Here is a 15,679-nt window from a genome sequence, read left to right as displayed (position 1 = left end):
TGCCGCACTTCCATAGGGGCCAGATTTGTGGAGTGCACAACTAATAGTTGTTGTCCTGTGGACAGATTCTCCCACCTGGGCTGTAGTAACTCTGGAGAAGCTACAGAGATCAATGGGCTTCTTGGCTGCTTCTATAATTCTATCCTTGCCCGGCCTGTCAGTTTACGTGGGCGGCAATGTCTTGGTAGGTTTGCAGTTGTGCCATACGCTTTCCATTTTTGTCCGTGAGATGTTCAAAACCTGGGATTTTTTTTTTTTATTATAACCTAGCCCTGCTTTAAACTTCTCCACAGCTTTATCCCTGACCTGTCTGTTTTCCTTGGCCTTTATGATGCTGTTTGTTCACTAAGGTTTACTAAAAACCTCTGAGGGCTTCAAAGAACAGCTGTATTTATACTGAGATTAAATTACACACAGGTGGACTCTATTTACAAATTAGGTGACTTCTGAAGGCAGTTGGTTTCACTAGATTTTAGTTAGAGGTATCAGAGTAAAGGGGGCTGAATACAAAAGCACACCTCATTTTTCATATATTTATTTGTAAAAAAAAATTGAAAATCATTTTCCTTCCACTTCACAATTATGTGGCACTTTTTTTTTTTTTGATAGACCAACACAAACAGCAATAAAATACATTTACGTTTTTGGTTGTAACATGACAAACTGCAAAATTTCAAGGGGTATGAATACTTTTTCAAGCTACTGTATTTGGGTAACTAAGCGTGTGTTTCGTTATAGGACCCTTGTTTGCCAAGTCTACTAAATCTCTTCTTTTTCACACAGGCATACTTTATTTGTCCTTCAAGAGCTCAGAGAGCTTAAACTGGCAAAGGACCCTGACCGCCAGGCTCGTGTCCTGTGGTATTTGGACACGTTGATTAAATTCAGCCAACTTAAAGTTGCAAAACGGAAAGGTTGGTTCTTTGCAAAAAACTACTGTATCCCAAATTATCAATCGATAACATTCTTTTTCTTTACAGCTTATTAGTTGAGAGAATCATAAATGAGGGACCTAAAATTATTTCTCACTCATACTCCATATGTGTTGTGCAATCATCGTTTACATAGGCGTGCACTCCCTATGCATGCATTTTCTTTCATATGTGCAAAGCAGGGATGCTTATTACATTTTTTAATTTAAATTTTTTAAAGGCTTTGACTTTTTGTTCACTTAACTTTATTGCTATCACAAGGGGGCCAACAAGTTCCCTACGTAATGGCATTGGGCAGGGTAACAGGTACTCTTTATTTAGATATTAGGGGTCTGTAGGACTCCAAATGTCTCCCTTGCCCTGAAATCAGCTGAGCACATATGGTGCTTGATCCACTATTTACCCAGGATTTCGAGCTGAGTGCTTCTAGGCTCACACTTTGCCAAGTACTGTCACATATAGGAATACTGGACAGTGGCAAACAAAATTCAATGCCAGCCCAAGATAACTCCTACTACCAGCACGCCTCTGTTTTGTAAAAGCAGTGCAGAGAGTATGATTATAAACAGGGGTGGGAGTACGAAAACCCTATTTTCTAAATTTTATCTTCCAGGACAGCACATGAGAGAGCGGTTCTGCCTACCTAAAACATATCCATAATCAGATAAAAAGAGCACAGTCACCTAGTAGCCTCAGTATTTGTTTCCTCTGGCCTAATAGGAACATAAAAAATTGTTAATTTTCCCTCTGGCTTTCATGCTAGTTGCAGAAGCCTCCTAGTATACAGTATGCTTCCTCCAAGATTCTAGGGATAGTGCACTTGGAGGGGATGCATATCTAGGGTTTTCTAGGCTACATTTGTTAGCATAGGTGTGAAACCTTACCTTCATATCACCTTCTTGGTTTTCCCCAAGGTGGGGAGGAGGGGAAGCAACTCTCTGTGGCCCTAGTGGAATCCTCCATTACTCACGTTTGGTCAGGCTCTGAGTTCAATGGGTGGTTGAACCCCCTGATGTGTAATACTGATTTTTATGGAACAATCATGGCCGCTGACATACCCAATTCATTTGAAGGGAGATTTGCAAGGCTGAAGCAGGTTCATACTCCACCCCCTAGGTATTAGCGAGGTCGGAGCGGGGGAATCTGGAGGTAAAGACTATTTTGAGATAAGTGGCACATGTCTGATGAGCTAAACCACAGTGCATGAGCCAGAGCAGCATGCAGTTTGGTGCACTGTAGGTCCCCCTGAATAGACAGCTATATGATAGGTAAGTGAGTATACCCTGGTGCCTGCATCCACAGACACCAGAAGGAGTGCCAGCAAATGGGAGATGGAGCAGTAGGCGGAAATGGAAAATTCGGCTTGGGTATCGACATTGCGGGCTCCCTGGACAGGTAAGTGTCCCTATAGTATTTAAGACTGCTGATTTTTATTTTTTATTTTTCCCTAAGCGGAACTCCTTAAGGGGTTAAATATTTTATTTAAAAAAATATAAAAATATTGTTTTCAATTGTAGATCTTATTACCAAAGGATGTCCAAGTAGTATTTGTGGAAATTTAATGAAGAACTTTTCTGTAATAGTCTATAAGGATGGCAGGTAAGATAAATTTGCTGCACCTTCCATTTTCTTCTCAGATATTTTTAAGGGGGATATGTTTACTTGCATATTTTGAAATTTTTGTATCGGTTTCCCTGGGACAAGTATGGCTTACATGCACATTGGTGCTTTTGCCCATGCCGAGTAAACAGGCTGCGTATTCTGTGTACCAGAATAAGGAAAGAGATGGTTGGCACTTGATGACATCCAAAATAGTATTTCTTTATTAAGTTCATGTACAAAGCTTTAAAACATCCTACGCATTTCGGAGGTTAGTCCTTAGTCATGGCTAAGGAATAATGTCCAAAATGTGTAGGCGGTTATAATGAGGCACCAATGCGTGAAACACATTAACAGTCTGTCACTTAGTGACAGTGAACTTTGAAAAATACTTTATTGCTCTCAGCCGCCTCCAGTTTTTTGGGAGCTCACAGAAAAGATTACAAGGAGGAAAAACACAGAAGCAATTTTATGAGGAAATGGATTACAGGGTCTTTAGGTAGTGGGTGTGGTTGGTTTATTCTTGGAGAATAAGGAAATTGTTTATTGTTGTCAGGCATATGTAGATTGCAACATCATATAATGTCCTGCACCCTTTTTATTATTCAATCTTCTTCTTCTTTTTTTTTAACCACTTCAGCCCCGGAAGATTTGACTGTTGAATAACCGGGCCGTTTTTTACTATTCGGCACTGCGACGCTTTAACTGACAATTGCGCGGTTGTGCGATGCTGCACCCAAACCAAATTGAGCTCCTTTTTTTTTTTTTTTGCGCTATAAACAAAATACGACAATTTTGAAAACGCAATATTTTGTACTTTTTTCCATAATTAATATACCCATTTTTTTAAAAGTAATTTTATTATAGCTTATAATTTATTTTTTATTTTTTTACTAGTAATGGCGGCTATCTGCAAGTTTTATTGTGACTGTGACATTATGGCGGACACATCAGACAATTTTGACACATTTTTGGGACCATTGCGATTTATACAGCGATCAGTGCTATAAAAAGCATTTATTACTGTATAAATTTCACTGACAGTGAAGGGGTTAACACTAGGGGGCGATCAACGAGTTAATTGTGTTCCCTGGGAGGTGATTCTAACTGATGGGGGAGGGGACTGACTAGAGGAAGTGACGGATCGTGGTTCCTAGCTAATAGGAACACACAATCTGTCACTCAACAGAACAGGGAAGTGTGTGTTTACACACACTCGTCCCTGTTCTGTGTCTCCTGCTCATGATTAAGGATGCGCTCAGGCGTGTTCGCATGCTCCACGTGCAGAGTCCGCCAGGAAGTCGGCGCTGCGCTAATCGCAGTCAGTGAGACATTGCCTCAATGTGCGGGTGCAGAGATCGGGCAATGTCTCACTGCCTATGATTAGCGTTGCGCCGACTTCCTGGCGCTCCTGAGCTCATCCATATTCATGATCACTCGGGGCCGGCGGTCATCGCGACCGTCGGCCATGAGCATCGGCACCCCCCGCTGTGCAGCGGGCGCACGCCTGCTATCCTGATCCCACGAGCCAACGTATAGCTACGATGGTTCGCAGGATCGTGCCGACCTGCCACAGTATGACGGTGGCTGGTCAGCAAAACGGTTAAAGGAGGACATCCCCCTACTGTAGCTTTTTTGAAAGATTATTATATATGGACTGGAATAATTCTTATCCAGTATATGGACTGGTATTCGTACAGACAAATGATAAAAAATACCAGTTGATACATTTCCACTTGGGCGACTGAGCTCTAAGGGTAGAAGTTTGAGTGTTAGTCCTCCTCTTTCTCTTCCACACTCTATAGACTTGTGTATGAGCATGTGACTGTCTAATATAACGCTTGCCATTGTGATAAAAATACATATTGACTTGCGTGCAAAGATCCCTTGTGGTAAACAGTATGACACGATGTGTTTACAGTATACTGCTGCTGACAGCACAAAACTGCTCATTACACATGGATCGCTCTTGTCAATTTCATAGTGAAAGTCATGGAGACTGGCAAGGTTTCCTTATTGAGATTTATACGCTGGTATGGTTTGCAGCAATCCATATACACCTTCTAAAGTGACTGTGGTTTGAAGAAGCCTTTCTTACATGAGCTGGAGTGCCTGGAGGCGCATGTATTAATCATAAAGTGTGGTGAATAATTTATTTGTCCTGGGCTTTCTAACAGCTTGTTTTCATTTCCTCCAGGGTTCAGAATTCTATATCGGGGACAATGAAATCTAAAATTGTGGCCTATGTCATAGCCTTGGCGTTGCACATTTCTAATTTTCAGGTGGATCTGACGTGTTTACAGCGGGACTTGAGACTAACAGAAAACAGGTGATTGTGTTTGACAAGTGCATAGATTGCATATTAAAAGTGTAAAAACAATCCACTATCCAATTGAGAGAACCTATATTCTACCTTACCTGATTGTGCTAACTTTCATTAGCACATTTAGGTAAGGTTAGAATATTGGTTTTCTCAAGTGGACAGTGTATTGTTTTTACACAAATATCAAAAGCTTTTTAAATTAGCCTTTCAATACAGCATACTTACGGTATTTGACTCTTGAAGAATTTGTTGCTTAGGGTGGGGCGAGCAATGGGATTGATTTACTAAGACTGGAGAGTGCAAAATGTAGTGCAGCTCTGGATCAGCTTCCAGGTTTTTGTTTTTTTGTCAAATCTTAATTGAATACGCTGAAATTAGAAGCTGATTGGCTACCATGCACACTTGCACCATGTTTTGTATTCTTTAGTTTTACTATCTCAACCCAATTGTGTTCTACACCTTGTTAATCCATTTGTTGTTTGATTTTGTGACATTTTCATACTCGTATTATTTGAATTTCCCCTAATCGTCTTTCAGGACAGCCACTATGAGAGATAGACTCCTCCTCTTCCTCTGGAAACACTGCGCCAGCCCATAAATTCTTACTTCCCCTGCCGGACCTCAGTTATTAGTGTTTCCTCCGGCGGGGAGACACTGTGCAAGGAACTAGGCCGATCAGTCGGGGAGGCTGTGGCCATTTTGACGTTGAAGAGCCCGGTGGATAGAAGCAGGGGCTTCGTTTTTAAAAAAGCCGGGTTCAAACCGTTCGCAACCAACGTCCGCGTGTCGGACGGGTCGAACGGTTTACTTACCTTCACCAGGTACTGCCACCCCTTCCGAGTCGAGCGCGGCTTCAGGTCGTGGGGGACTCCTATCGCGTCTACAGGGACGCAGCTGGCAAGCCGTTCGGATGATTTCCCTGTACGGGGGTACAGTCCGCCTCCTTTTTTTCTTGAACCGAGCGGGCCGAACGACGGGCGACGTCGTATCCGGCGGAAAACGAAGGCTTGACCTCGATCGACTTCCGGTTCCGGGTCGTGGAGCTGATAGGAGGGCCGGGCACAAGCTGGAGATGAGTTCAGAACGCGCGCAGGCAGCGTGGAACTCGGTGTTAAGCAGCCACCTGCAGTCATGTCGGAAGCCGAGGCTCAAACGACCGACTCTGTCTCCAGCATTCCTAAGGTAAGAGCGCCCTGGGGAGGGGTTCTCTTTATCTAGGATCCCCCCACCCCAATGTATGGTTCTATCATGGGTGGGGGGGCAGACCCCCTGGGTGGCCAGGGGGGAGGGGAGGCTCAGATCCCTTCGTTTTATAAAAAGGGTCTAGTGCACTCCCAGGGTTGTATCCCGAGCTTTTGATTGACTCTGTTTTTTCTTTCTCCTTTCTTTTAGAAAGCTGCGGAAAAAACTAGGTCTACGCATAGCTCTAGAAGGAAGTGTGCCTCCTGTAGGGACATTTTAGGGGAATCTTGGACCAAGGTGTTGTGCAAAGGCTGTATTGACTCCCTTGTTAGGGAAAGGGAATCTGAACAGGAGTCAGGACTAGCAGCTTCAGTTAAAGAGCTCTCGTCCACCTTCTCTTCTTTTAGGTCCCTTTTTGAAAAATTCCAGCTTCCCACGGGTCCATCTCCCCAGGATACAACCCCACCTCTAGCACAGAGTTCTGCCCCGGTCCAACCCCCTAGTGTAGGGGGGACAGAGGTTGCAGGCCCTTCAGGGACAGATAGGGAACTTCCAGACAGTTCCTCTTCTGATTCCGAGGAGGGTTCCGAGGGGGAGGACCAGGATGGGTCCAGGAAAGCCTCCAGATATAAGTTATCCCTTGATGAGGTAGAGGACCTCTTAAAGGCAATTTATACAACCCTCGGTATCCAGACGGATAAAAAGCCCCTTACCCTGCATGACCAAATGTATTCTGGTTTGGGGGAGCCAAAGAGAAGGGTGTTTCCAGTACACGATGTGTTAATGGAAACAGTTAAAAAGGAGTGGCAGGATCCGGAGAGAAAACCCTTTTTATCCAGATCCCTTAAAAGAAGGTTCCCATTTTCAGAGGACCCGGCATGCCTTTGGAATAAAAGTCCCAAGTTGGATGCCGCTTTCTCCCAGGTCCCCTACTTGGCGTTTGAAGACATGGGGGCCTTGGCAGATGTCATGGATAAAAGGATTGACTCTCTGCTTAAAAAGACGTGGGACTCGGCCATTGGCAATCTTAAGCCTGAAATGGCAGTTACAGTTGTGGCTCGCAATTTAGAGCACTGGCTCTCACAGATCCAACAACATATTGAGGCAGGCACAGATAAGGAAACCATTCTGTCATCCTTCCCTACTATGCTGCGAGGGATCTCTTACATAGCAGATGCCTCTGCTGAGTCCGTCCGCATGTCGGGCAGAACGGCGGCTCTAGCCAATTCGGCCAGAAGGGCCCTCTGGCTAAAAACATGGCCAGGGGATAATGCCTCCAAGATAAAACTTTGTGGGATTCCCCTCACGGGGGACCTCCTTTTTGGCCCAGGGCTAGAGACGGTTCTAGACCGGACAGCGGACAGGAAAAAGTCCTTTCCTCTCAAGCGGAAAATCCCTGTACCAACAAAGAAGGGGTTTCGTCCGCAGGGGCGTAGGGAAACCTCTAAACCAGAGACAAAAAAGAAAACCTGGCCCCAAAAAGGCAGGGGCAGAGGAGGGGCGATTTTTCGCCCTCCTATCCAGCCCAGTAAAACCCAGTGACAGTCCAACTACATTTGGAGGAAGACTGGGGGCCTTTCTTCCACAGTGGGAAGCAATATCCCCCAATCAATTTATTTTAGGGGTAATAAGAAGGGGGTACCTCTTGGAATTCCTAAGACCACCCCCTCAAAGGCTACTTGTCACGCATCTACCCAGGTGCAGGGTAAAGGCCGAGGCCTTGCTAGAAGCTCTGAGGGAGTTAGAGAATCAGGATGTTATTCGCAAGGTCCCGAGAGCAGAAGAGGGAAGGGGGTTTTATTCTCACGTCTTCATAGTAAAAAAACCCTCAGGGAAGTTCAGGCTGATTCTGAACTTAAAGCCTCTAAACGCTTCAGTGACATACAAGAGATTCCGCATGGAATCGATCTTTTCAGTAAAAGCGCTCCTGCCCCACAACTGTTTCATGGTGTCTCTGGACCTAAGGGACGCGTATTTGCACATCCCTATAGCGGAGGCCTCGCAGAAGTTTCTACGCCTTGCCATAGATCTGGGCGGGGAAACAATACATTTTCAGTTTCAGGCCCTGCCATTCGGGCTATCCTCTGCACCCCGCATTTTTACCAAGGTCCTGGCAGAAGCCATGGCCTTTCTTCGGCTCCAGGGGGTATGTGTAATTGCCTACCTGGACGACCTGCTTCTGTTTGCAGCATCCCCAGCGCAGTTGGTCAAGGATCTCAATCTAACCAAAAGGGTCCTCACAGACCTGGGGTGGCTTCTGAACTTGGAAAAATCCAGCCTGATCCCCTCACAACAGATCTCCTATCTAGGTTTTCTGTTGGACTCAACACTGTTGAGAGTTTTTCTGCCAAAAGAGAAGGTACAAAAACTGGACAGTGCGGTGGCCTCTCTTCAAAGCAATCAGCTGGTTTCCATAAGGGTTCTGATGTCAGTACTAGGTCTCCTTACATCCACCCTTCCAGCAGTACAGTGGGCAGGGCTACACTTTCGTCCCCTACAAACCTTCATCCTAGGGGTGTGGGACCACAGTCAGGAGGCCCTAGACACCCTGGTACATATTCCCCTCCAGGTAAAAAGATCCCTCTGGTGGTGGAGGAAAGTGACAAATCTGTCGCAGGGTCGTCTGTGGCTCATCCCGGTTTCTCGGGTAGTAACCACAGATGCAAGTGGAAAAGGCTGGGGGGCACATCTGGGTTCCCTTCTAGCCCAGGGCACTTGGGAAGACGACGAGTTGACTCGATCGTCCAATTGGAAAGAATTGAGGGCAGTGGGACTAGCCCTCAGATTCTTCAAAAAGGAGCTTCAGGGTCACCACATTCAGGTGCGGTCGGACAATTCGTCCGTAGTGGCCTATCTGAACAAACAGGGTGGCACCAGAAGCGGAACCCTGTTGTCTTTAGCAACAGAGATTCTGTCCTGGGCCGAGACCTACACCCTTTCGCTCTCAGCCGTTTTCCTGAGGGGAGAGAAAAACGTAGTAGCAGACTTTCTCAGCCGAAAGAAGCTGAGGGAGGGCGATTGGGTTCTCAACCAGGAGGTCTTCAATCTCATAGTAAAGAGATGGGGGTCTCCGGAGGTGGACCTGTTCGCGTCCAAAAACAATGCAAAAACCCCCTGTTTTTTCTCCCTAAAAAGGGGAGAGGGAGCTCTAGGGGTGGATGCCTTGAGCCAAGATTGGCATTTCGGAACTTGCTATGCCTTCCCACCTCCAGTGTTGTTGCCAGCAGTTCTGAGGAAGTTTCAGATGGAAAACACATCTCTGATTCTGGTGGCTCCACATTGGCCAAAGAGAGCATGGTTCTCAGTACTAAAACGGTTGGCGATAGAACCTCCCCTGCTCTTGCCCCTTCGGGACGATCTCCTCTCTCAGGGGCCAGTCCTATGCCCACAGGTACACCAGTGGAAGTTAGCGGCCTGGCTACTGAGGAGGGTTTGTTAAAATCTAAAGGATTCTCAGAGACTAGTTTCTACCCTTCTGGACAGTAGGAAGAAGGAAACTCGCCAGATCTATGAAAGGGTCTGGTTACGTTTCAACAAGTGGTGCGCAGAGAGCTCTTTCTCTGTACGAAGCTCCTCCGCAGTGTTGGAATTTTTACAACGTGGGGCAGATAAGGGGTTATCCATCAGTACCCTTAGAGGCCAAGTATCAGCCCTTAGTGTTTTTTTGGAGGATCATTTGGCTACCAATCCATGGGTAGTCAGATTCTTTAGGGCCCTGTCCAGACAGAGACCGGTCCAGGGTCTGTCCTTTCCCAGATGGGATTTATCTTTAGTTTTGCAGAGTTTAACTGGACCCCCCTTCGAACCTTTGAAGGAGTGTTTTCTGAGAGAGCTTACTCTGAAGACAGTATTCCTGGTAGCAGTAACAACTGCCAGGAGGGTCAGTGAGATGGAGGCCTTCTCAGTCAGGGCTCCCTTTTGTGTTATTTTTCCGGATCGGATAGTTTTAAAGACCGATCCAGCCTTTTTGCCGAAAGTGGCATCCAGCTTTCATAGAAGCCAGGAAATTGTTTTGCCCTCTTTTTGTCCCAATCCCTCCGGTGAGAAGGAATTAAGATTTCATTATTTAGATGTTAGGAGATGTATCCTACACTATCTGGAACTGACCAAGGCATTCAGAAGGTCAGATTCCTTATTTGTTTTGTTTTCCGGGGCCAGGAAAGGTTGTAAAGCGTCCCGGCGCACTATTGCTAGGTGGCTCAGAGTAGCCATTGAGCAGGCTTATTCAGCAGCAGGGAAAGAAATCCCAGTGGGTATTAAAGCACACTCCACTAGAGCTATGGCAGCCTCCCAAGCAGAAAGAGCAGGAGCGACGCCAGAACAGATCTGCAAAGCAGCAACATGGTCCAGCTATTCCACCTTTGTTAAACACTACAGAGTGGATCTGGTGTCGGCAGGTGAGCAAACCTTTGGGCGGAAGGTTTTGCAAGCTGTAGTCCCACCCAACTGGTAAGTGCTCGCTTATCCTCTCATAGTGGCTGTCCTGAAAGACGATTAGGGGAAAATTAGAGTTACGCTTACCGGTAACGTCTTTTCCAGTAGTCTTTCAGGACAGCCCTAGTTCCCACCCGAAAATTGGGGGGAGTCTTACAAAGACCAGAGCGCAGCAAGATAATAGTATTTGATAAATATGTTATCAATGTGTTCTTGTGTCTCCCCAGCTGGCCGGAGGTATTCTCGATATAACTGAGGTCCGGCAGGGGAAGTAAGAATTTATGGGCTGGCGCAGTGTTTCCAGAGGAAGAGGAGGAGTCTATCTCTCATAGTGGCTGTCCTGAAAGACTACTGGAAAAGACGTTACCGGTAAGCGTAACTCTAATTTTTTGGTAGTGTGACTCCTGCTGCTTGTACAGTATATTTCACAATTAACAGGTGGGTAAAGTATAATACTTATGCAGGCTAAGCATGAATAACCATCAATTTCTGTTCTTAAATTCTAATCCATGGTCCTATTCCTCAGTGCCATGCATGCAGTGCAGTGTAAGATTCAAAAATCTAAAGCTAAATTGACCCTAGTCAGCCTTTTCCCTCATCTAAGGCATAAATAAGATTGCAATTTGTGTTATTTTGTTAGAAAAAAAACTACCCACCACACTTCTGCTCTGTGTTTTTTTTTTTTTTTTTTTTTCTCAATACACATCTTGCTGCAAATATATACAAGTATTATGGTGCTCAGAAAAACACCCACCCGCCTATCACTATTTTTCAAGAAATGAAAAACGCTTAATAAACACAATATTTAAAAAACATATTTAAAAGGCATAATAGTAATGCTGCAAGTAATATTGCTGTAGGTGCAATCAGCACAAGAGGGGGAATGGAAAGGGACGGGGGGAATGGGAGTGAAAGGGGCGGAAGTAAGGAGAGGACCCCTTCCTTAACTAGGTCTAAAATCCGACAGGAAAGGGGTTAATCACTCTCAGGGGGGTAAAAGTACGGTCCAAACACAGCAGCCATCCAGTGGAAACTGAAACAGGTTCCCAATTAGTACTGTAAAGATAAGAGAGAGAATCGCCTCTGAGTGTAGACTGTAAAATTCTTATTTAATGCACAGGTGGTTAAAAACACTCACATTAAGTAGTACATTAACAGGCAATGTAAAGATTCCAAACCGAAGGGAGACCCTCGATGTGTCATCTGTATCCCTTGCACTGGGGGAGTCCTGTCGGCGTGTGTCCGCTCCTGGGGGCTGTATTAGATGTGCAGAGCCGGCCGATGTAGAGCAGTGAGCGTTAGTCCGAGGCGTTGAACGCACGAGGAACTCCGGGCGACGGGAGATGACGTCATCTCCCGTCGCCCGGAGTTCCTCGTGCGTTCCACTTTTTTAACTAATAAAAAAATGAAAAGTGGGGCGTGCAAAATTATTCAGCCCCCTTGCGTTAATACTTTGTAGAGCCACCTTTTGCTGCGATTACAGCTGCAAGTCGCTTGGGGTATGTCTCTCTCAGTTTTGCACATAGAGAGACTGAAATTCTTGCCCATTCTTCTTTGCAAAACAGCTCAAGCTCAGTGAGGTTAGATGGAGAGCGTTTGTGAACAGCAGTTTTCAGCTCTTTCCACAGATTCTCGATTGGATTCAGGTCTGGACTTTGACTTGGCCATTCTAACACCTGAATACGTTTATTTGTGAACCATTCCTTTGCAGATTTTGCTGTATGTTTGGTATCATTGTCTTGTTGGAAGATAAATCTCCGTCCCAGTTTCAGGTCTTTTGCAGACTCCAACAGGTTTTCATCCAGAATGGTCCTGTATTTGGCTGCATCCATCTTCCCCTCAATATTAACCATCTTCCCTGTCCCTGTTGAAAAAAAAGCAGGCCCAAACCATGATGCTGCCACCACCATGTTTGACAGTGGGGATGGTGTGTTGAGGGTGATGAGCTGTGTTGCTTTTACGCCAAACATATCGTTTTGCATTGTGGGCAAAAAGTTTGATTTTGGTTTCATCTGACCAGAGCACCTTCTTCCACATGTTTGGTGTGTTTCCCAGGTGGCTTGTGGCAAACTTTAGACAAGACTTTTTATGGATATCTTTGAGAAATGGCTTTCTTCTTGCCACTCTTCCATAAAGGCCAGATTTGTGCAGTGTACGACTGATTGTTGTCCTATGGACAGACTCTCCCACCTCAGCTGTAGTTCTCTGCAGTTCATCCAGAGTGATCATGGGCCTCTTGGCTGCATCTCTGATCAGTCTTGTCCTTGTCTGAGCTGAAAGTTTAGAGGGACGGCCAGGTCTTGGTAGATTTGCAGTGGTCTGATACTCCTTCCATTTCAAAATGATCGCTTGCACAATGCTCCTTGGGATGTTTAAAGCTTGGAAAATCTTTTTGTATCCAAATCCGGCTTTAAACTTCTCCACAACAGAATTACGGACATGCCTGGTGTGTTCCTTGGTCTTCATGATGCTCTCTGTGCTTTCAACAGAACCCTGAGACTATCACAGAGCAGGTGCATTTATACAGAGACTTGATTACACACAGGTGGATTCTATTTATTACCATCAGTCATTTAGGACAACATTGGATCATTCAGAGATCCTCGCTGAACTTCTGGAGTGAGTTTGCTGCACTGAAAGTAAAGGGGCCGAATAATTTTGCACGCACCACTTTTCAGTTTTTTATTTGCTAAAAAAGTTTAAAATATCCAATAGATTTCGTTCCACTTCACAATTGTGTCCCACTTGTTGGTGATTCTTCACAAAAAATTTAATTTGATATCTTTGTTTTGAAGCCTGAAATGTGGCAAAAGTTTGAAAAGTTCAAGGGGGAATACTTTCGCAAGGCACTGTATGTGTTTTAGCATACCACAACACAAAGATGTGAACTGTCTGTGCATTGTGGTTCTTTGTATTAGCAAGAATGCAGCAGGCCTGTTAAACACCTGAACTTTTGGTCAAATGCATATTAATGCACGTGTGGTAATGCACAGCAGATCTTTGGCCATATGAGTTTCTGCTGAGGTTTATAAGATTTATTTTGTATGTGTGTGTGTGTGTGTGTATGTATGTATGTATGTGTGTGTGTGTGTATATGTATGTATGTATGTATGTATGTATATATATATATATATATATATATATATATATATATATATATATATATATATATATATATATATATATATATATATATATATATATATATATATATATATATAATACACACACACACACACACACACACACACACACACACACACACACACACACACACACACACACACACACACACACACACACACACATATATATATATATATATATATATATATATATATATATATATATATATATATATATATGTATATATGTATGTGTGTGTGTATATATATATATATATATATAGCTTAGCACATGCACTGTGTTTTGTAATATAGCAATTGAGTGATAAGTATAAAAGAGTGAAAGCATGTGAATTTTTTTTGTTTTGTTTTTTTGTCCATCAACCCCTTTTTTTGATTCTAGCATATGTTTTGTTAACAGGATAATTGAAATTGCTAGAGCCATGAGGCTAAAGATCAGTAAAATAAATATGTTCTCTGATGTATCTTTCGAGGAAAGTCACAAGATTGCCACCCTGGAGCTCCCGCTGATCGTTTACAAACCAGCAGGTGGAATAAAGAAAAGAAGGAAGATGTAGGGGAACTGGGCTAACAAGTTGAATGATCAGATACTTAGTGCACAAATGTTCCATCAATGATTTATCTTTTCTAGCATACCTCATTTGTATGAACAGAACTGTTGTCATTTGCTGTGTTCTGTGTTTTGTTTCATATCTTCTTTTAGTTTTTCTCTATAGGACTTATTTGTGGGGAAAAAAAGTAATAATTTCTATTTTATGATTCTATAACGTGTGTGTTTTATTCGTTATGTATTTTTTTTATTTTTTTTTTGTATACCAACTGAAATATAAATTATATGAAAGGTATTTAAAGTGTCATTTTAGAAATGCTTTTTTGAGCTAACAATTGACAAAAATGTAGTGCATTGTTAGCACTGCTTTAAGTCTATGCATCTATAGCTTTATTAATGCCTGCCTCAGTTGAGGAGACCCCCCTTCCTGTCCTAGAGAGACAAAATGTGCAGTATGATTGGCAAAATCAAAATGAACAGTCGGCATTCTTGGTTTTCTCTTCATTTATTTTTAGCATTTTTGCTTAAGAATGGCTAAGGTGTTCCGCAGATGCTGGAGGTAAACTGCTTGTTGGGCAGGAGCACCTTTACATCTCCTTGTCCTCCTGTATTTTTCTTGTTTTAAGGTTTATTCAGACTCTGGTACAGGCCCCTGTTCCATGGCTTTAATGGTATCTTCTAACTACTTCTATCTTCAGCTTATTCACACATTACTTCTGTGTAGATAGAGAAAGGTAAATTACATTAGTGTGTTTGTTTATAAGAAACCTTGGGGACCTTTCTACTGTCCATGAATGTAATTGCTATTGTAAACTGTTGTGTGTATTTATTTATTTTTTTCCCCTTCTGACATGCATTTGTAAAGTGGTGCATGGAGTTTGAGTTGGATCTTATAGAGCAGTATACACTAGCAATATACTGTTGGTTGCTAAAATGTAAAATTTCAACTTGTCTGACCATTAACCACTTGGGATCCGCGGTATTGCTGAATGACGGCATTAGCGCGGACCTAGATTGCCGGGACTACGTCTATTGACGTCGTCCCGGTTACGAGCGCCCTGCGCGCCCCCTGAGGGGCGCGCGCGGCGCGCTCTGTGATCGGCGAGTCCGTGAGACTCGCCTGATCACCGATCCGTGTAAGGGGTCCATCCCGACCCCTTATCACGTGATCAGCTGTCAGCCAATGACAGCTGATCATGTGATAAAACGGAGCCGGTAATCGGCTAGTATTCCTCCTCGCGCTGACAGCGCGAGGAGAAAAAAAAAAAGCCGATCGCCGGCGGCCGTGTTCGGGACATCAGTCCCGATCACGGCCAGCAATTCAAGCGGACACCTGCCCCCTGCCAGTGCCCACCTGCCACCCGCAGTGCCATCCTGAAATAAAGTAAGTGCCCCCCTGTCAGTGCCACCCAGCAGTGCCCATAGTGCCCACAGTGCCACCAGCAGTGCCACCCAAAATCTGCCTCAAAGGTGCTGCACCCCAGTGCCGCCCATCAGTGCCCAGCAGTGCCGC

The 15,679-nt window shown here is 44.3% G+C and overlaps 1 protein-coding gene across 2 annotated transcripts in view; it reads left to right on the top strand.

Moving 5' to 3' along the window:
* Window positions 1-14,979, top strand: part of POLR1E (RNA polymerase I subunit E) — a 72,752-nt gene extending 57,773 nt beyond the window's left edge. For both annotated transcript variants that reach the window (XM_077475358.1, XM_077475359.1), the window contains 4 exons: window positions 784-914; window positions 2,450-2,531; window positions 4,729-4,860; window positions 14,017-14,979. In XM_077475358.1, coding sequence (XP_077331484.1) covers window positions 784-914; window positions 2,450-2,531; window positions 4,729-4,860; window positions 14,017-14,173 — 502 coding nt within the window. In that variant the 3' untranslated portion in view covers window positions 14,174-14,979. The remainder of the gene's footprint in view (window positions 1-783; window positions 915-2,449; window positions 2,532-4,728; window positions 4,861-14,016) is intronic.
* The last annotated feature ends 700 nt before the right edge of the window (window positions 14,980-15,679 follow it).

Source organism: Lithobates pipiens, unplaced genomic scaffold (assembly GCF_037356315.1).
Source record: "Lithobates pipiens isolate NorthernLeopardFrog02 unplaced genomic scaffold, aLitPip1_a1.2 Scaffold_13, whole genome shotgun sequence".
NCBI classification, from domain to species: domain Eukaryota; kingdom Metazoa; phylum Chordata; class Amphibia; order Anura; family Ranidae; genus Lithobates; species Lithobates pipiens.
Note: the sequence above shows the minus strand (reverse complement) of the source record. Positions and strands in the feature narration are given on the sequence as shown.